General features: G+C 43.0%; 1 protein-coding gene across 1 annotated transcript in view; it reads left to right on the top strand.

Annotated features, from left to right (window-relative positions):
• Positions 1-20,086, top strand: part of LOC130112069 (thrombospondin type-1 domain-containing protein 4-like) — a 62,743-nt gene extending 42,657 nt beyond the window's left edge. Inside the window, exons 8-18 of the mRNA XM_056279370.1 lie at positions 1,725-1,929; positions 5,859-6,034; positions 6,566-6,662; positions 6,861-7,061; positions 12,283-12,412; positions 14,665-14,869; positions 15,342-15,515; positions 17,147-17,320; positions 17,506-17,685; positions 19,009-19,153; positions 19,944-20,086. Of these exons, the coding sequence (XP_056135345.1) occupies positions 1,725-1,929; positions 5,859-6,034; positions 6,566-6,662; positions 6,861-7,061; positions 12,283-12,412; positions 14,665-14,869; positions 15,342-15,515; positions 17,147-17,320; positions 17,506-17,685; positions 19,009-19,153; positions 19,944-20,086 (1,830 nt within the window). The remainder of the gene's footprint in view (positions 1-1,724; positions 1,930-5,858; positions 6,035-6,565; positions 6,663-6,860; positions 7,062-12,282; positions 12,413-14,664; positions 14,870-15,341; positions 15,516-17,146; positions 17,321-17,505; positions 17,686-19,008; positions 19,154-19,943) is intronic.
• Positions 20,087-22,528: the final 2,442 nt, after the last annotated feature.

Consider the following 22,528-nt stretch of genomic DNA (forward strand, 5'->3'; position numbering starts at 1 on the left):
AGACCAACCGTAAAACTGCAGAGCACCATTTTCCTCCATTGCAGGGCGCAATGCTCTCCACTGAGTGTGCTTGTGCTGTGTTTTGTTCTGTGATTATTAGCCAGGCTTTATCCAACCTCATGCTGTACTGTAGCATGATTCCACATTAACCACAGACGCATTTGGCAGTTTTGTCCCCCTTTTTTCATCCGTTTTAGTTTGCTATTTCTTCTCCCATTGCTTATTTCCTGCAAAGAAGGAGGCTCTCCCTATTTGCTTTGGACCAGGTGGTGTTTTGGCCCAGTTTAGGGTGAGCTGCTATGGGTGGGTGAGAGCCAGACTCCAGTCTCCTGAGTCCACCCCCACCTCCCTAGTCTTGTGCTGGCCATTGCCTCTCTCTCGCTCTCTCTCTTTCTTCTCTCTCTCTCCTTGCTCAAAATGTTCTCCATCCCCATCCCTTCCTTTCAAATTTTTCTCTCTCATCTCACCTTTTCTCCTTTTTAGCCCCCTTTTCTCTCTCTGACATTTTATCCCTGCCTTCTCGTTCTCCCCATCTTCCTCTTTCCCTTGCTTTGCCTCACCCTGTCTCCCCTTCTCTCTTCCAGCCTCTTTATCCCACTCTCCCAGACTCAGGCTTGTGGCTGACTTACTGCATCTCTAGCACAACTAAGCCCGTGGAGATGACCACAATCTGCAGCAAAACCCATTTTTATGATGGTCTATATTTCGCATGCATTTCTTTTTGCAATTTATCTCCAGAGTGATGTACGACACCCTGGGAGCACATGTAAAGCTCAGTGGCCACATATTGGTTGTCTCTGTAAAAGATTTCTCTGTATTTGCATTAATGCATTTAATGAACGTTGGGACTCAATGCACGCATTAGCTCAGAGGAAAATGTATTTGCCTTATGAGACGGCACAGGCATAATACATCAGCTGGGACCGGGAAGGAATTGTTTGTGATGGTTTAACATGGAGAAAGTGGAGGGACTTACAAGATGGTGGTTGTTAGGCACTGTGAGGCCAATGGCTCTCTGGGAGAGATGCAAGCTGAATGAATGCCTGGAGACTGGCTGCCTTCCAATCACAAAGGAGCTCTGTGTCATTAATTTTACACAACATTTTCTTCCTCTTGATACCCACGTCGATTGTTGCCTCATTGGCTGGGACGTCTGTGGGGGCTCGTCCTGGCATGGCAATATCCTTGGCGTTGAGGGATTGAAAGTATGGTAGCCCAGTGGGGCCACTTCTGGCCTCTGCACCACCTGTTCACACAGCAAATTGCTTTTACGGCTTGGTTTGTCTGAATAAATGAACTGCTGATTTGACGATTTTACACCTCTATACTGTCCAGGTTTCCTGTAATTAATGACAGCAATTGCAACAAAGAAAAATCCCACTTTAGAGGATTAACCAGCAAACTCTGGGATAGATTTAATGGCATTTGTGCCAACTACATGCCTCTTAGAAAGGAACAAGATCTTTGCTAATTGGTTGTTGTATTATGGGAGTTAATTATGTGGTGTTCATGGGGGGCATTAAGCTGAGCTTTGGGTTTAATAAACGATTTTCCTGACAAAGGATATGCCATCCAATTGCATACAACTAATAACCCCTACACAATGTTGGTTCTTATCCAATGAACACCTTTAAAGCATTCCTCCAATTTACAAAATTTCTGTATTGCGCTGCATGACACCCCATATTTCCTCATCTTCCCTTCATGTTATCTCTCTGTGGCAGAGTCTGGGCTGTGATGAGTACCTTGGCTCAGGCAAAGTGATGGACAAGTGTGGCGTGTGCGGCGGGGACAACACAGCCTGCAAGCTGGTCTCTGGACTGTTTAAACACAGTCTGTCTAAGGTCGGCTACCACAAGATCGTGGAGATCCCTGAGGGGGCCACCAAGATCAACATCACAGAAATGGTGAAGAGTAGGAATTACTTGGGTGAGAAATACTATTTTTTTCTAACATACCTTGTGGCCAGAATTAACAATCCACACCACAGTGAAAATATTCTGTCATTTCTCCATTTTGCTTCATTTCAAAATAAGAGCTACCGTAGTGTATTTGTTGCAACAGTTAAATTACTTTAAAGTTACTTCATGTCAATGAATTTTAGGGGTCTTTCAATAATATGCTTTCTTCTCATCCCTTATAATCACAACCTGTTGCCTACCTAACAGTTAGCCATACGGGTGACTGATAACAGTCATCAACTCATCATAAGGGGGGCTCAGACAACTTACCAGTCCTAAAGTTATCCATTACCACTTCCCAGAACTACCAGTACCTTGCATCGGCCCTGTCCATTGACAGTACACGAGATATACACTGATGAGCCAAGACATTATGACCACTCACAGGTGAGCCAAATAACGTTGATCATCTCCAAACCAGAGCACATGTCAAGGTTTGGGTAGATTAGATTGTAAGCAAACAGTCAGTTCTCGTAGTCAATATATTGGATGCAATAGAAATGGGCAGGAGAAAAGACTTGAGCGACTTTGACAAGGGCCAATTTGTTATGACCAGACAGCTGGGTCAGAGCATCTCTGAAACGGCAAGGCTTGTGGGGTGCTCCCGATGAGCAGTGGTGAGTACCTGCCAACAGTGGTCTGAGGAGGGACAAACTGGCAACAGGGTGTTGGGCCCCCAAGGCTCATTGATACACGGGGGCAACAAAGGCTATCCCATCTAGTCTGAACCGACAGAAGGTCTTACAGAAGGTGGCACAAGTCACAGAAAAATTTAATGATGGTTACAGGAGGAATGTGTCGCAACACACAGTACATGGTATGGGGTTGTATAGGTGCACACCGGTCAGAGTGCCCATGATGACCCCTGTCCACCATCAAAATCGCCTACAATGGGCATGCGAGCATCGGAACTGGACCTTGGAGCAGTGGAAGAAGGTTGCCTGGTCCTCTGAATGCCATTTTCTTTTAGATCATGTGGATGGCCATGTATGTGTGCGCCGTTTACCTGGGGAAGTGATGGCACCAGCATGCACTGTGGGAAGATGACAAGCCGATGGAGGGAGTGTGACACTCTGGGCAATTTTCTGCTGGGAAACCCTGGGTCTGGCCATTCACGTGGATATCAATTTGACACTTGCCACCTACCTAAACATCACTGCAGACCAGGTGCACCCCTTCATGGCAACGGTATTCCCTGATGGCAGGGGCCTCTTTCAGCAGGTTAATGCACCCTGCCACACTGCACACATTGTTTGGGAATGGTTTGAGGAACAGGATGAAGTGTTCAAGGTGTTTCCCTGGCCTCCAAATGCTCCAGATCTCAATCTGATTGAGCATCTGTGGGATGTGTTGGACCAACAAGTCCAATCCACGGCAGCTCCACCTCGCAACTTATAGGACTTGAAGGATCTACTGCTAATTTTTTGGTGCCAGATACACCAGGACAACTTCAGGGGTCTTGTAGAGTCCATGCCTCAGCGGGTCGGCACTGTATTGATAGCCCACGGAAAACCAACAGCGTATTAGGCAGGTGGTCATAATGTTTTGGCTCATCAGTGTAAATTGGTACCCTTCCACGACATGCTGTATTCCATTTAGTAATTCATATGTAACATTTATGGCACATGTTAAGATTGTTGGAGGATAACAACTTACTGAAATATCTAACTCAAACAGCTTTTTCAAGAGAAAACATTTTATGCATTCTTTCTCCTAGTTGCAGTTGGGAGCCCGGGCACAGGCTGCAGCAGACAGCATCTGCTTGTAAACCTGATTACACTTGTCTAATTGAAGGCAGATCGTAGAACGGGACCGCTCCTTTAATATTTCAATCTGTTTATTATCTCCCACCACAGTGGTACGATCAAGGACCCGAGCGGAGGGTTAATCCTCCTAAACTCAGTTTACCCACTTTTTTATTTGCGGTATAGAGTTTATCCACATTTCTAACCCACCATAAAACTTAATGAGGAAATTCATGGTTAAAATCATAGATGGCAATGCCGAGCTGGTAGAAATTACGAGTATGGGGTCTTTTGCTCTCCTGAAAGTGGTTGATATGTTTGCTATTTGGTGGTTTTTATGCACAATGAGTTTTTGTAATTTATTTTATTCAGTTAAGTTCTATTATCATTGTAAAGTCCACAAATGCAGCGAAAGGTGACCTTGTGGCCCCTGGAATGCAATGCAAAGAAACACCAAAACATAAAATAAAAAAGCAGTCATACAAAGAGAAAATCTCACATTTATCTAGGCATCAAACAGTAAATGTAAAAACAAACGGTGTTGAACTTGCTCCCTAACTTTATCTTTGCCACTAGGAACAAACCTTTGTTGGGAAAGCACTATGATAAATTGGTTTCCATACAAAAGTTGTGCAGCACTAACACAGTCTTGCCCAGTGTGTTTTTTTTTCAGTAGTGACTATAGGAATGTTGTGTTTTTTTGTTTTTTGTTGGAGACATTGTTTTAATGAGTCCCATGCCACAGCTCAGCAGAAGGTTTGAGGGAAGGATCAGTTGGCTGTTGAGGGCTCCCCACCCCCTGGCTGCTCCCCTCGGAGAAAATACATAAACAAGGTTTCATTAGAGGACCTTTTCCCTCCAGCCTCGCTATCCTTTTTAATTAAGGTGAAGAATTTCACCGCTCACCCTAAAAAACGTGGAAAAAAACCTAGCGACGGAAGTCTCTCTCTCGCTCTCTCTCTGTTAATGTCTCTCTGTCTCTGTTGTTTTTTTTTTCTCTGGTTCTGTGGCTACCTCTGAACTCAAAACTATCGGTTTTCAAGTACGTTTGCTTTCTTTAATTAAACCAAACCCTTCATGTATGCTGAAACATACACGTTCACACAAAGATTTGAGCAAACACACTTTGACTTACAGGCTCCCATTCTTTATTTCTCACTCTTTTTCACAAACACATAACATTACTGTACACTCACACACACACACACACACACACATTATTCCCCTGACTCTGTACAATACTTTCCCAGTAAGTGAGTAAGCAGAAATGGACAATAGTTCCTTTCAGTGAGTTGAGTACACTGTATATTAAAGCTGCTATTTGACGAGTGTGCTTTGAATTAAGAGCAACAACTTCCAGATCAATCAACCATTTTAATTATAACACGGGATCTTCGTCGTTACTAGAAGAAAGGACATCATCTCATACAAAATCAATGCCCATGAGACAGTGAAGTACACGGTGAGTTACTATTCAAGTTGTGAGACCTTTGCTTACGGCCTAAGCTCTTTGAGAAAAAAAAACAACAAAATAACCGTAGTGTTTTGGAAATGTCCACTTGCAAATCTCAGGGGGGAAACAGTTTACTGAAACTGATAGATAACATTTCGGAATAAAATCCTTCGACTGTAAACAGGAAAGACGAGACAAGGGAAGGAATCTATGAACAGCCTCTTACTGTATCCTTATCTTGGCCCTGGTGTTGCCTCAATAGCCCTCTGTTCTGCGCCGTGCATCTCTAATATGCTTTTACATGTCCAAACACTCTCCTACAAGTGTGTCTAATGTTACATTTCTAAGGCTTTTCTATTAGCCTCTTGTCCTTAATCCACAGAATCAGTGGAATGTATCCTGGGAGATTTGGTTTCGGGATTTACATGAACAATTTGGCAGTGCAAACACATTGTCACGTCTATGAGAGATGTTCGTTTGAAATCACACACGAGAATGTTTATTCGGTCATCTGTAATTGTTTTTCCTTTGTTCGGGGGAATTCGGCTTAAAAGTTCTTACGGTATTGCTTATTACACTTAAACAATTTCACATTAAACGGCAATTACATGGAAGTGGTTGAAGCAGCAGTTTCCCGTCTGTCTGAGGTTGATGCGGTTGATGGTGTGATTTTACAGTCATGGTGTGTATGTATTCCAGCTCTTCGTAGCCGATCAGGGCGCTCAATCATCAATGGGAACTGGGCCATTGATCGGCCTGGGAAGTATGAGGGAGGGGGCACCATGTTCACCTACCGCCGACCCAATGAAATCACCAGCACGGCCGGGGAGTCCTTTCTGGCTGAAGGGCCTACCAATGAGATCCTGGATGTTTATGTGAGTAATTATGTTCAACCTCTTTGTACCTTTGGTGCATGGCAACACATCATTTCTCCAACTGCCTATTATCAGTAATGCATCACGCAATGTTCTACCCTTCAGAATATTTTTTGCTGAGTTTGTTAAACGGTTAACCAAATATTCAAGTTGCGTTCTTTGTTTAGAAAAACTATTTGTATAGACGTCTTGCTTTCATCGACTTTGTAAAAACTGGTGAAGATGGAGCCACTGTGGAAGTCTCACTTTTGCTCCAAACCCAAGGAGATATTTGGAAAAATTAATTCTCTATTTCCATCCAATGGAATGTACATGTAATGTTACGGTAACTTCTTCGTTGAAACACACTGATGCAGTTTAGTTTTACAATACTTAAATAACACAGTGTCAGTCCACAGTATTATTGGATAAAAACAGGATAAATGAATCAAGAGGGATTCTCACAATGGCTACTACTATATTCCATGTTTTAAAGGGGAGATAGCTCAAGTTGGAACTAAACCAGTTTTTTCTTCACCTCCTACCTCTCAGATGATCTACCAGCAGCCTAACCCAGGTGTTCATTATGAATACATTCTCCCCTCTGAGAAACCAGCGAGCCCTCAGCACTCACACCAGAGGCCAGATGGTAAGCTACTTCACCAGTCACTGGAATTATCACTTAGTCTCTCTGTCCATCCATCCATCCATCCATCCATCCCCCCCTCTTTCTGTCCCTCTGTCCATCCTACCACCTCCTTACACGTTCATCACACTGATTCTAAAGTGGTTAAATTATTCTGTGTCTTTCTGAATTTCATCCTAAACTCCTGTTTTCACACCCCAGGGAACAATGTGAATGGGCAGGGTGGGTACAACCATCACAGCAACACCCACCAGGAAGGCTTTGACCCAGATGGAGGAGGGCGGTACCCTCCTCACATTCCCCCTGACAAAGCAGTACCAGCAGTGCAGCCACCCAGACGGCAGAGAGAGTACAACTGGAAGCTAACTGGGGCCACGGAGTGCAGTGCCTCCTGCGGTAAAGGTCAGACATTCAATTTCCATGTGTATTTACATTTAAAAAGTTTGTCCATAATCAGAAATAAGATTTCACTTTGAATGTCTAAAAACTTTGAATGTGGCATAATAAAACATTTAACAACAATATTTTATTTGTAAATGACCAATATTGTGTTTTCTATACCTTTATCCATAACTGTTTCAATTGCCTCAAGTACTGTGAGGGAGTGGCCTAGTCCTCATTAATATTCATGAACTGACAGTTGAGTAACAAGTACAAGCAAGGGTTGGTGGTAAGGGTGGCAAGGTTTCATATTTTGACTTGATCTGATAGGCTGTATGTAAAAGAGTGTGTCTGATGACTTTATGAATATTAAAAAAAGGATTAGCTGAAAGAAGCTAAGCTGTGGGAACTCTGAAAAAGAGAAATCAAAAAACTGAATTATACCTTTTATACTTTACAAAATGCATAACGATTAAAATAAGTGATGCTAGAAAATATTAGTGTTTCAATTTTGGTCCAGCTATAAAGCATTTTGTTCATAATGTTATCCAAAGTGAATTAGAGACAAGTGAAACAGCAAAAATAAACCGAAACTCCCAAATCACTAATATTACAAGTAACTATCAGTAATTAGTCCCTGGGGCAAATTTGTAACTTGTGATATTGGGCTATACAAATAAAATTGACTTGACTTGACTTATAAACAAGAAGAAGTTAAAGTTCCCACATTCCCTTGCATTTGAAAGACATGGGGAACAATCAGGGTTCGAATTATGGGGGAGCTAAGGGGAGCTCGGCTAGGACATGAGCTCCCCCGAAAGACTACTTTGAGAAATTTAGGGGGAGCTCTGAACCGTCGTCCATTTTTTGTGTCACAGTTTATAGATTTTTTTCTGCACGTTAAAGTTCCTGAAATTAATAATAATAGTAAAAATATGCCAATGTTTTGTTTATTCCCTCATTACATTCCAATCACCGAACATTTGTCTCCACTATAGTAAACATAATGCTGTGTCTATTCCTGCTGTGGTCATCCATGCATGGTGGCATACTCAAAAAAAAAAAAAAAAAAAAAGTCTGCGTCATCACTTTAACTTCCCTTTACTGAGTTGGCTAGCTAACAAGTTAGCTAATGCAGTACATGAACTTCTCTTAGCTGTTTTGGCTAGCTAACAAGTTAGCTAATGAGGTATGTGAACGGTAAATCATTTAATTCTATTTGGTATTTTTGAATGTTCTATGGATTAGTAGTCGGAACGTCAAAACAAGACCACAGGCCCCTGTGGTCGCTTCTGATTTAAGGTACGAATCAGGGAATTATTGCTTGAGCTATGTGTTTTGGAGAACTGGCCCTAGTTTTGTTTGCTATGAACATTTCTTGTTATGACTATTATGTGATTCTGTTCACTAGCTTTAATGCAACTGGTCTATTCTTTCCACGGCGCTGCGCAACTATTGCTGTGGGCTGTGCGTCACAAATAGTGGTCACTCACTCATGGACGACCTGAGAGGGACTAAAGGGCCCTCTCAGGTCGTCCATGACCTGAGACCTGACCTGAGTTTATTGTGCCACTGCTAAGACTAATGACAAGCGCTCATTCGTCTTAGCAGTGAGGTCTCTGGCACGGAAAGCCTGGTGGGGCGCAATAAACTCTCTATGGGCAGCATTCGACTCTCCAGTGAAACTATACACACAAACCTACTTGCTCAACGAATCGAAACACAAACGCACCTCATCAGTGAATGAAATCACAAATGCACACATTAGCATAACGCCGCAGCGCAGGAGTTAGCGGAAGTGGAGACAGGGATATGAGTGACATCAATAATGGCACAACTGGTTATATTACCTTGTTATGCAGCATCGCATTACAAATCCAAAGTTATCAAGCAGCAGGGGTTAAATTGGGATTTGTTATGTGGGTGGGGGGGGGGCTCTGTGGTTTCAGGGTTGCCGTGGGTGCACATGTGTGCGCTTGACTACAAAATCTGATTGATATCATTTGACAAACTGTAAATAAAATCTAACAAGACGAGACAACCCTCTGCTCTGAACACTAAATTGCTAATCAGTCATTCTAGATGGATGGATGGATGGACGGCCGGATGGATAGATGGGTAGACACAACCAAGGCCAGTGGAATTTGTTTTCAGTACAGCAAGACAATACATCCATGGACACCAGCAGACACTCCACATATTATCACAAACAATACAGTCACACAATAGCAAAAACAAACATATTACACACAATTAGGTGAATGGTAGTATGCATGCCAGTGGTGTGTGTGTTTTGTGTGTGTGTGTGTGTGGGGGGGGGACTATAGGGAGGAATTCAGAGTCCTGATGGCTAGGGGAAAAAAACTGTTGGCGAAGCCTTTAGTCTTAGTGGACAGTGACCTGTAGCGCCTCCCTGAGGGAAGGAGCTGGAAGAGGTGATGAGCAGGATGTGAGGGGTCGGTGATCTTATTTGCTCGCTTTACAGTCCAGTGAATATATAGAGATTCAGTTGAGGGGGGTGGGTTGCCTATGATTTTGGATGCCTTGTTGAAAATACATAGCAGTTTTTTCCGTGTTTGACTGTCTGTGCCGCCGTACCATACTGTAATAGAAGATGTTATGAAGGGCTCGATAATGGCTGAGTAAAACAGAACGAGAAGTTGCTATCTGAGCCGGTATTTTTTAAGTTGTCTAATAAAGTGGAGTCGTTGTTGAGCTTTTGCAATACTGTTGGCAGTGCACAAAACTACAGCTGAAGACAATAAAATCTTCCTGTAAATGCACTCTCCTGTGTATCTGTATCAATGGTGATGTTACCACTAAAGAATATAATAATAACACAAAGTAATATAAGTAGAACAGTCTCTTTAATCTGGAATTAATTTACATCTTACTAATAGACACAGGCTGCCAACACCTTTTCAAATTTCCAAACCTTTCCATGACTTGCTACCAAAAGATTGGAGACAACCTGCTGCAAATCCAAAGGAGTTGAATCAAGTGCAACTGGACTTGCCTTTCTGACTAGACCAAGCTAGTCTAGCTAGACTAGCTTGGTATAGTCAGAAAGGCACGAACTGAGGAAGCCTCTTGGATGAGAGGCGAAACGTCTTCACGGCTATATACCAAGTCCAGTTGCACTTGATTCAACTCCTTTGGATAACCATGACCTGGATGAATGAGAACATTCACAGACAACCTGCTGCAAACTAACTTGCGTTAATATTATTTTATAAAATCAAATTATTGTTTAAGCAGAATATCAGAGCAATTTACATCCTATTATTGAACTTAATCAGTCTCTGATCTGTTTTTCTCTCTACCTTGCCGTCCACCTATGCAACATACTGGCCTCCAGCCCAACTTGATTAACGGATGGTTCATATCAATTTACAGTCACAACATTAAGCCTAGCAAAATGGTCCTGGCTGCTGATATGAGGATATGATGAGTTTGGCGTGATTTAAAACTAAAAGACTTGTAGTTAATTGAGTTTACAGCAGTTTGCAAAAATATCAGTGTTGACAGAGGAGACATTCTTTAGTGGGAATATCAGATGAACTGCATGGAATACTTGGTCGTGCCACAGTGAGGACATTTCCCCACCAGTTAATAAACTCATGATAACAACACTGGCGTTACTGGGTACACCAGCCGGACATTTTCTCCGGGGGTGTGCCTTCGCCAGGTCCCGCATGAGTCGCCGCTGACTGCGAAAGTGATGATGCAACATCATTTTAAACTTGAAAAAACATGAATCATTATTTATTTGATTGGTCAGCATGTAATATATGTATTCTTTTAACAATAAAGGAAGAGTAAAAATGTATCAAAAAATTAACTGTTGATGGAAGATGTTTTTTTTTTTTTAGCCGGTACCCAACTCCGCCTGATGATGTTTGATGTGGCAGTGCTGAGCACCAGACAGCCCCGTCCCAATTTAATCCCTGTCAAGCAGTGTACGATCATTGTGGTCTGCAACTGTAATAACGCATCCAAAACATAATTTCAGAGCAGGGTAACCCATTACTTTCTGGGGCTTAACCTGTAGCCAAAATAAAACACCTTGTGATAATGCAAAATAGACTCACCAGTGACATTCATTGCTTGAAAAGAAAAGATGCATGACGATTTTTCATCTAGGCAAACTTGTCAATAACTTTTCTGTCAAAGTCCACCAATCCATGAATGAATTCATTTTCAATTGATAGCATAGCAAGTGCATTTAACCTCTGTTGCCCCAAAAATAGACAGCATGCAGACAGCATTTCTAGCCTATAATATAGGCAATGTGTGGCATGTTTGCTATGCACCTGCATCCTCTATGCTGTATCTTGTGCGGTATTGATTGCCATTTTATCTAGGCCTGGTGTGTTTCAATTCTTTTTTTACAAGGTGTTGAATAAAAGTGTGATAGGTACTGTATTATTGTGCGTTATCATAGTGGTGTTGTCCGCAGGATGTTTTACTAAGCAGTAGGCGTTTCCATGTTGTGTTTAGTGTGGCTAGCCATGTTTTGTGTAAGACAGTTGAGGCTGTGGGCATGTTCCGATGTTGTCATGTGATGTAACCTGGGTCTGGTCTGTCTAGTGTAACACAAGCCATTGGCCGGTTAACTGTGTGGATTTTTGTTGTTGCTCAAGTGATATAAAAAAACAATGCAATTTCTTACCTTATGGCTTCACTTTTGCCTCTTACTGGATGCAAAATCCTTTAGTTCATCTGTTGTCAGTCCACACTGCCATTATCATTGCTCATATCTAGGATGAACATGATTAATGCTGGCCTCCATTCCCCCTACCCCCCACAGCATCTGGGCCCCAGAAATCTTCCTCCTTTTTCTCCCCTTACAGGCGGCCCTGACTGTATGTAGTGACAGCAGAATGTTTTTTGCAGTAACCGTGCAATTGACCACGCACGTCCATATGTACGCGTGCATGTGACATGTGTAGTAGCGCACCGGAAAATAGGGCTCCCCTGAAAGCCACTGTGTAATTCGAACCCTGGGGAGCAGTCATAATTTCTGTTGTGACTGTAATGAAAAAAGCAAGTATACTATTTCACAAAGTTGTTTTTGGAAACATTGAGGATCTCTCCAGCTGTGATGAGTTCTTTCAGTCTTGTTGCCGTTTACATTTACAAAGTAGGCGTATACAGTGTTGTTACCTAAAGATAAATCCAAATATGTAGAATCCAGATGCTGGATTTAGTGTGTTAATGTCTGTTTCCATCGTGCTTTCAGGTTTCAGGTACTCCATCTTCCACTGTGTCCACCGGCTGGACCGCGAGCAGGTGTCAGACACTTTGTGTGACAGCAGCACTAAACCACGGCCACCAGAGGAGCCCTGTAACATCCAGCCCTGTCCAGCTTTGTGAGAGATAGCTCTGTCTGTTTGTCTAACTATTTCCAAACCATGTCTATATTATTTGCTACTGTGCAGTATGAAAGTAGTAAGGAAGAAAGGAAAAAAAGAAGGGATAATAGGTTATAGAAGAAATTGGGTAACATACAGTCAAACCCACAACGTTTTGAGTACATGAATGATACCTCTGGTCTCCCGAGTCCATCCCCACCCTGAAATGAGGATGGGGGTGGACTCAGGACCTGAATTTAATATTGAATTAAACCTTTCCACATCGTGTTTGTGCCAGAGCTGAAAATCCCCCCATAGCCTGCCCCCTCTCCTGTACAATTTTGCACCTCCATGTCTGAAGTAGATTGTAAAATTTCAGTGCCTTTCCTGGTCAGTCTATTCCATGCAAACACTTTATTAATGAACTAGGTATAAAGAGGTGGGTTGATTTTTATGTTGTTACAAATATCACATTGCAATGGATCCAATAAGGATGCGCCAGAATGTCAGGATATTAAAAAGAAATGAAGTTTATCGAAAACAATATCTAAAATTTGTCTGTTTTGGGTGTTTCAAATGTTATCAAAAATAGATCTTAATGAGTCAGTAGAGAATAGATCCCCGCCAGGCGTATCTTCCCTTCTTCGGTGCTCCGACTTGGCGATAAACCAGATGAGGAGTTAGCCCTCAACTGCGGTGTAAAACGGGTTTTTCAGAGGTTTTGAATCACCACAACCACAAGAGGTCCTTGATCATACAGTTATAACTGTGTACAAAAACAATTAGGCTGACAGGCCCAGTAGTGTATGAGATTAGAGGCTGACAGATACACACACACCGACAGAAAAAGGTGTTTGTCCTGCCATTATAAGACTTTTGCACAGCGCCAAATTCGATTTAACGGGAAATATGGGGGGGGGGGGGAAATTACATGCAGCGCCCTAACCCAACCCTGTCTTTATTTTCATAATAGAATAAAGCTGGGTAAACCGTTTATGGTCGCGCATTCATGACTCACATTGATGGTTGACTCAGATCAGGCAGTGACAAGAATATGCAACACTTCCTGTTTTGACTGCAGCCTAATAGAAGTTGTTCCTTTATAACTTTAGGATTTTTTGGATTACCAAATTTCTTTTAATAACTTTTGATCAAGTCGCTACCTGATCCAAGTCAACTGTAGAATGAGTCGCACATGCACACAATTGACTGAGATCGGGCAGCGTTGGTCAAGCAAGCTAGACAGTGAATGAAGAGAGGGAGCAGCGACATCACAACCACAAGAGGCATCATATAGTCATAACTGTGCACGAAACATTTTAGGCCGATTGGTCCAATAGAAGTGGAACTAATGTTGTTCTAAATGCAATGCAGGAAGGTTTGCCCGCTAAGAAGCAGGAAGCTATAAGTAATCAGTCTTTTTGGCCAGGACAGACAATAACAGTCAATTGTCAACACACTTTTTAATACCTCTAATGTCCACCCTCTTGAAATCAGTCTGGAAAGATGTGTACTCAGGAAACTGTATGATGGTCCGGAAGGACTGAGTGACGACAGGACAAAGGGCTGCTGTCTTACTACACCTGGTACACTGACAAGCCAAAGAACAAGTTGTAAATGTAGTCTGGGAAGTATGTAACACCCTAATTTCCCTTACATTCAGATGTGTCTTATAAAGATTTGAAAATATGATGAACTAAAATGGTTTATCCAAGGCATACCAGTGTTGTTAATATACAAACAATCCTCCTACAGCCTCAAATTACATACAGTATATTACCTATGCTTAGTTGCTGTTCACTGTCTATTCTGGTTATCAAACCTAAGGCACATATAAAGTATATGGAATTGTAAAAAAAAAGACTTCATCAAGTCAGTGTAGACAAAGTTAACAGGGAGATAGATGCCAGTATATACGGACTTGATTCTGTCTCTATAGATTAGGCCTTTAAGAAAAACAGTATAAAACTTCATAAGCTCCGGTAGGAGTTTTCTCCATTTATTTTTTCTCCTTTTAGGGAGTTTGGTCGTTTTAGTCCTCCTGTGAGAGGAGGGAGAGGAGGCCATTACATGTTCACTTTCGCCACCTGGATTTCCACAGCTGGTGTGGGCATTTGAGCCATCGGGAGATCTCCTGATCATAGTCTCTGTTGATGTGTCTCGAGTCTCACAAGTCTCATCTGAGATTCCCTACTTTGTAGGATGTGTAATCTCTCTGGGTTTTCATGTACCTTCCTCACAATGAGCTCCTGTGTTCTTCATGCGAGCAGCTGGGACATTGGAGAGTGGTCAGAATGCAGCAAGACCTGTGGCCTCGGCATGCAGCACCGGCAGGTCCTGTGTCGCCAGGTGTACGCCAATCGCACCCTCAATGTCCACACCAGCCGATGCCATCACCTGGAACGCCCTGAAACCGCCAGTACCTGCCAGCTGAAGATCTGCAGCGAGTGGCAGATCCGGACCGAATGGACTGCTGTGAGTGGCCATTATCAGTAATGATATCTAATCAGCCTTGTATAAGAGCAGACCAGCTTACTCTGATTGGGCTAAAAATTACAAAGCAATACTTAGAAGGGATGTAGTAGTAATAATAGTGATAATAATAATAATAATAAACTCAAACATCTGAGACTCCATTAAGAATATGACTTTGACGATGATGAAGTATTTGTTGTGGTGTCTTGTACACAGCATGTTACGGATGGTAAACCCACCTGAACTCAATTTATTACCTCTTTTACTGATGATACTGCATACAGATAGACAGACAGACAGATACAAAGACACATAGAAAAACACAGGCAGACAGACACAGATAGATAATCATATAAAACCAACTCATCATCGACAGTATGAAATACACAGTAGTCGAGATAGTCTCCCAGCAGTGGGATGATGACTCCTACTATAGTGCAGCATTGTAACCATATGGCCTATGTTCTCCCAGTGTTCAGTGCCTTGTGGGTTGGGCCAGAGGTCTCGGGAGGTACGCTGTGTCAGCAACGTGGGTGATTTTGTTCCTGACGAGGAGTGCAACATGAATCTGCGGCCCAGCGATGCAGAGAACTGTGACATGGGGCCATGTGCCAAAAGCTGGTTCTACACTGAGTGGGGCAACACAGTAAGTATCAGAGCCAGAATCAGTGACCAGAGATGAGAGGGTTTTTTATTCAGGATTTTTAAAGTTCTTACACACTCCTATTCATTTCTAATACAGTTGTGGCCATTGTAAAGACTCCTATTGTGCATTTATCCTGCATCTATTTTCTAGGCAACTCCCTTTTCAATGCCTAACGGAAAATAATCTCTCTCTAGATAAAAATGTCTCCTACCATACTTGTAACTTCCAATTGATAAAAAGACAACAAAACTGTGGCAATGACTGAATAAAGGAGTAAAACTGCCACTTTTGAGAGCATGTACTTGAGCTGCATTCAACCTCTGAGGCTTGCAGCATGTTCACAATAAGTATCAGATCCCTGTTTAAGATAATAAATAAATTCAAAATATAAATCAGGAATAGGTAAAGAAAGAGGTAAAAGTAGAGCAGTAGATAAAGAACTTGTTAGAGTAGGTGTCTGATCCAGGGGAAAATTAATATTCATGACGATGGAGTTAGCGCTGCTGCATAGATGAGGGATGAGAGCATCCTCCCACCATTGTGGAGACAGGAAGGAGAAGGGGTACGTCTGGGTGGAGTGATAGCCACACGGTGGAAAGACAGCAAGCTGCCTCATATTAAGCCGGTACAGATACACCCCCCCCTCCCCCCCCCCCCAATTGTATTTGGCCAATCACCCCACTCCTCCGAGCTGTCCAGGTCATGGCTCCACTCCCTCTGCCGATCCGGGGAGGGCTGCAGACTACCACATGCCTCCTCCGATACATGTGGAGTCACCAGCTGCTTCTTTTCACCTGACAGTGAGGAGTTTCGCCAGGGGGACGTAGCAGGTGGGAGAATCATGCTATTCCCCCCAGTCCCCCCCCGAACAGGTGCCACGACTGACCAGAGGAGGCGCTAGTGCAGCGACCAGGACACATAATCACATCCGGCTTCCCACCTGCAGACATTGCCAATTGTGTCTGTAGGGATGCCGGAGGTAACACAGGGATTCAAACCAGCGATCCCCATGTTGGTAGGCAATGGAATAGACCACCATGCCACCCAGATGCCTCCATATCTACTTCTTTTAAAAATTTACAGTACTGTACCTTGGATGCTCCTCTGTTCCCATGTGTTCAACATCATCCCAACACAGCAGGTCTCAGTGATCAAGAAAAAGGGTTGAATGTTTGTTAGGAAGTCTCCCTGCTCTCCGTGTGTATTGTATCGATGAGATGATTGAAGGTGTGTGCAACGATTGTAAACTGATTTTGGCTATTACATCCAATTCCTTTATATAGGGGGAAAAAAGCACCAACAAGTCCAAGGACTAAATCAACCTGCCGTTTTACAGATGGCGAGCTTCTCAAAAGGAGGAAAGAGGTTGATTTCAAATGACTGGAGATCAAACATTGAAAAGACAAGAGTGCATTTGCTTGGTGATGCACCCACTGTTGCTTCTCTGATTTGGCTATAAAACAAAGGAAAAATAGTCCCACACTCTTCTCCCCTACTTTGTGACATTTATTGTCCCTACCCTGAAAAAATCCTTGTGGTAAAATGCTAGCTGTCAAATAAATCACCGCCTTTAAAAGCAGCGTGTGCAACATTCGCTCTCTCTTTACGTCAGTGTGTTTCTTCCCCTGCAGTGTTCTGCTGAGTGTGGGATGGGCGTACGGACACGGGGAGTCCTCTGCCTGACCAATCACATCAGCAGTCTGCCTCTGGAGGGCTGCGGCAGTGAGCGGCCCACAGACTCGCAGGTCTGTAACACTGGCCCTTGTGAGAGCCGCATCGAGTGGTTCACAGGCCCCTGGAGCCAGGTACAGGGGGACAGCAGCAGGTCACACCGGGCTTAATGGGAAATTGTCTCTAGTAGCTGAACACACACAAGATCTTACAGTGACTTTGACATGATATGTTACAGATGTTGCTTTTTCATTTCCCCACATTTTGCAATGTCTCATTATGCCCATATGTTTCTCTGGTAATGTTGCGTATATCCTAGTGCTCTGCAGAGTGTGGTGCCGGGAGCCAGCAGAGGTCAGTGGTGTGTCTGATGAAGTCAGACGAGGGTTACACCGTCATGCCTCCATATGAATGCTCCTCTCTGGAGCGCCCTCTCAGCCAGCAAAGCTGCTACCTCAAAGCCTGCGGAGCAAAGTGGTACCACACAGATTGGAGTGCTGTGAGTAAAACGATCGATCACTGTCCCCTTCTGAAGCAGTTACCGATGACTTGCCCCGTGAGCAAGGCACTTAACCCCCAAAGTATTCCTCTGCAGCTGCTCAGTGGAAAACCGTTTGTCTGTTCTGGACCACTCCCAGGTGTGAACGTTATGTAATCCTTCCTCCAACTACTCCCCTCAGGCCATTGCTCTGAACAAGAATGTGTCCTTAATAATAGTTAAAGGGACAGTTTGGATTTTTTTGAAGTGGGGTTGTGTGAGGTACTTATCTATATTCAGTGTATTATCTAAAGTAGATCGCGGTTGGTGTGCCCGTAGTTTGGAGAAGCAGGCAGGAGTACAGACAGGGCTAGCAAGCTATGTACTGCTGTGGAAGGTGCCAGAAAAAAAAAATTCAGTCTAAGTGTACATTATATTTAGAATATTTTCACCACTTTACCTTGCAGTCAGACAGCCGTTTTTGTTTTTTGTTGTTTTTGTTTTTTGCCACTACATTTTCTCAACCGTAGCACTTCCTATGAATAAGCACAGCTGTGCCACGCACTGTAGTACGCCACCTGCAGATCAGCTGTTTGGGTCAGAATGTGCCGTTCCGAGATCAGACTGAAATCAAACTTCACTTTTCTAAAGATTTCAAGGGCGGTGAGCGTGTGCTTTTCTGGGCTGTTCAAACAAACACTTCGTCATTGCTGTCATAATCACTCTTTTTTCCCCCCTGTATTTCTTCTGTAACACGCTGAAACTCTGACCCAAACAGCTGATCTGCAGGCGGCGTAATGCAGTGCGCGGCACAGCTGCGCTTATGCGTAATAATACGGATGTTCTATGGTTGAGAAAAGGTAGTGCCAAAAAAAAGCAGCTGTCTGACAGCAAGGTAAAGCGGTGAAAATACTCTACACATAGCATACATTTAAACTTATTTTTTGTTTTGTTTTAGGTGGCTAAAATAAGTTTTGTTTCTGGTCCCTTCCACAGCAGCACATAGCTTGCTAGCCCTGCCTATACCCCTGCCTGCTTCTCCAAACTGTGGGCAAGTCGACCGTGACCTACTGTAGGTATACACTACCTATGGATAAATACCTCATACAACCCCACTTCAAAAAATCCAAACTATCCTTTTAATAATAATTAGACTGACTCTGATGTGATCCAAATACATCTACATCTGTTCATAGTGAGCTACTACATACTTTGTACATACTTGTATTAAGGTTATTTTCTGAGAAAGAAAATACCTTGCGTTAAAAGTCATGTTTTTGGCAACTGAAAAAAAAAATCCCTCTTTGTATGTGTGGTTTGAGGATTTTGGGTCTCTCCCACTAGTGCTCCAAAACATGTGAGGGGGGCTTCCGTGTGCGGGAGGTGCGCTGTCTCTCTGATGACATGCTGTCTAGCGAGGGCTGTGAGGAGAAGCTGAGACCGGCGGAGAAGGAGGATTGCAACCCAGAGCCCTGCATACCTCAGATAGGTGAGCAATCTCCAGCAGTATCATCGTATGTGTTTTACTTGAACACCTGGCCAAGGAAGATGGCACAGCCCTATTTTTTGGCATTTTTCCGCCTTTATTTGATAGCGAAAGTAGAGAGAGACAGGAAAGGCAGGGGAGAGAGAGGGGATGACATGCAGTAAAGGGCCCGGGCTCGAATCCAGGCTGCTGCGGTAAGGACTCAGCCTTATTTGGTTGGTACGCGCTCTACCAGGTGAGCCACCGGGGTGCCCCTGCACAGCCCTATTTTAGTGTACTTCCGTGAGGAAAGGTTACAATAGCTTCATCAGGGGGGGAAAAAAAAGTAAGTCTTTAAAGAGTAACCCTGTTTCTGTCTGAGGAAGGAGACTGAGGTGGGGTGGAGATGCTGTAACTGAAAGTCACTAAGGTTTGCAAAGATTTTTACCAATGGGGGAAAATCTGAGCATGAGAAGTAAGCAGGAAGTTGCTACTGTTTTCTCTTTTTGATGCATTTTTAGGCTTTATTCGACAGGAGTGTAGAGATACAGGGTTTATGCTCCAATACTCCTCCTCACTGTTGACTGTTGTCAAAGTGCCTATGAGCAATCCCCAGCTGTTCCAGTAGATTTATTCAGGGGCCACACAGTACAAGGCTGTGGTCTCTCCTGTTGCAACACTTTACACAGGCCCTTTGAGAGTACATCATGTGTTTTTACTTAACTTGCTTGGTTTAATGAAAGTCAGTTGATATTTGCTGGAAAATTTAAGCATAAAATCTACACTCAAAAATGTTTTTTCTTTCATGTTTTAGATGAGAATTGCAAAGACAAGTATTTCAACTGCAACATAGTGGTCCAGGCTCGCCTCTGCGTGTACGATTACTACAAGACCACATGCTGTGCCTCCTGTTCACGAGTGGCCCACAGACAGTTAATACATCAGGGCCGCAGATAGCACTCTCCACCAGGACCCCGCGGCCCCTGTGGGGCCAAACTCAGTACCTGTGGCAAGCTGCCTCTCGCTAGGCCGAACAAACGTACCCAGGGAATAGACTGAACTTGCTTTAATTGGACACTCATCTTCTCTGAGTGCCTAAAATGAAGAAGGAACACTTTTCTGGGTTTGTGTAGACTGCTATGGGAAAAAGGAAAGGACTTGAAGCGTGAAGGACATATTTGGCCAGTGATTAAAGCCCTGGTGATGCAAGAGAGCAGCAACAAACAAGGAAACCAGGAAACATTTTACAGATTATAACCAATACGTCCAATAAAAAGGATCGGTCTTTTCGTTATTAGTATATTTTTGTGTTTTACAACAGCAGATATCAGCTGTCAACCACCTGAACTCAGAACTGACAGTATAGAGAAAACTTATCTCCAAGCTGTCACAACGGACCTCCTAGATAACAGAACGTGTAAAGCAAAGCTATGGAAAAATGTCTGTGGATAAAGTTTGTACAGCGCCATCCTGTAATAAGCTTCCTCACACAATCCACATGTAGTGCAAAGTCACCTTTGGTCCTGATTTATCAATGAGCTTTTATCAGATTGAACTCCTCCACAAATATTTCCCATCATCAAAATGAATACAGACCACAGTGATTATAGAATTTTTCTTCCATAAACCAATCATCCATCATCTGCAGCTCTGCCTCATGTGGCCAGATTCACAAAGAAACACCAGATCTCTGTGGGTCAGATCTGCATTTGACTGTCCAAACAGGGAAACTGTGAAAACCAATAAAAACTATTTTCCCTGTTTTAGGCGGCCGTGAGGATGGCCAGTCTGTGCCACAAAGATTTACAAATCAATTTTACTTGTATGGAGATACAGCCCTTGTACATATGTATGTATGATGTATCGAATAGCTACCTTTTTTTTTTTTTAAGCGTTTCAGAGAGTTCTTCCAGCGACTGTGAGGAGAAAGCCCTCATTATTTATTTGTGTGGGTCCCCAGGGAGGGCGCCGGTTTATCGGCCACTGGTGGCCCCGTTATGGCTGCAGGGATAAAGCGTCTGCCTCTCCACCAATCACAGCATTGGGGGGGATGTAGGCATTCCAGAGTCCACAGGATGGTAAAAGCAGATGGTTTGAATGCTAATGCGTTTTTTGGGGGGGGTTTTTGGAGAGAAAAAGGTAAAAACAGATATGATTATTCCACAGTTGTACACTCCTGCTCAAGAATGGCATGAAGTCTCCAACTGTCAGCAGGTTGGATTACCAGTGAAATACTGCAGCGATTACTTCGCTTTGATTTTACAGAGGGAAAAAAAATTGCATTTTGGCAATGTAGTTTACAAACTGTTGATCTCACGCACAAGGTTCACCTTGAAAGTAAATTTTAGTTTATAAACTAATTTTTGTCCGCATTGTTTTTTTTTTCCCTGTTCATCCAGGAGCTGCATGCTGGCTGCACTTGTTATCGAGTAGTATTTCTGTACTGTACCGTGATCTGTTCCACTCTATTACCTCCAATCCAAAGTAATAAATGTGTATCAATGTTTAAATTCAGGACAACTCAAGTATGCAGTGGATTTAACCGTAAGGGAATGAACTCTTCTGAATGTGTCAACACCATGGCTCTACCTCTTCATCATGCACCGCACCCATAGTACAGTCCTACGGAGAGGAAGATGACTATATGCCTCATTAGACTGTGCCATTCCCATACTGGTGCTTCCTATTTCAAATATGCAAAGGTTAATTGCCATGTGGATCATTGATTTGAAATTGTATGGACAAAATAAACATTACTAATTATGTTTGTACCTCTACAGCATGCTTTTCATTTTCTCTTGTGTGATTCTCATGTCACCAAAGGTTTAAATGGCCAAGCTGCATGGTTGAGATAAAGTTGGCACAATGCAATGCACTTGTCTTTGCTTCTTCTAGTGAGGATAGTAATCCATCTAGAGGACAAAATGAGAATTGCATCATACGCGTGTTGCTCTTGGAAGTCAATTTTGTTGGGACGATTTGTCTATCTCCCATCCATTAATGTCTGATTGAATATAGTTAATGCATTAATAGTCCTTTGTGTGTCTAATTTCAGTAATCACACAGGCTATTTTGTCTTTCAATCCATCTTTTTCTCTTTCACTTCCATGTAATGTCATCAGACAGTTTACAATACTCACAATAATTAGTTGATGGCATATCTAGCGCGGGGGTGCTCAACCTGTTTTGAACCAATATCTACTTTTACATTTGTCAGCCAGCCGAGATCTACCAGCCCAAATATGGAACCGTGTTACTGCAATACCCATTCAATACACACGCCAAACGGAAAATAATACAGGCACTATCCAGTATAGTTCTCTGTTAGAAAAGTAGAAATAAATGTCATCCTCTACCTTAGTGGGACCGCTGGCACTGGGAAGAGGAGGCTAGTTTCTC

This window comes from Lampris incognitus, chromosome 4, assembly GCF_029633865.1.
Source record: "Lampris incognitus isolate fLamInc1 chromosome 4, fLamInc1.hap2, whole genome shotgun sequence".
In the NCBI taxonomy this organism is placed as follows: domain Eukaryota; kingdom Metazoa; phylum Chordata; class Actinopteri; order Lampriformes; family Lampridae; genus Lampris; species Lampris incognitus.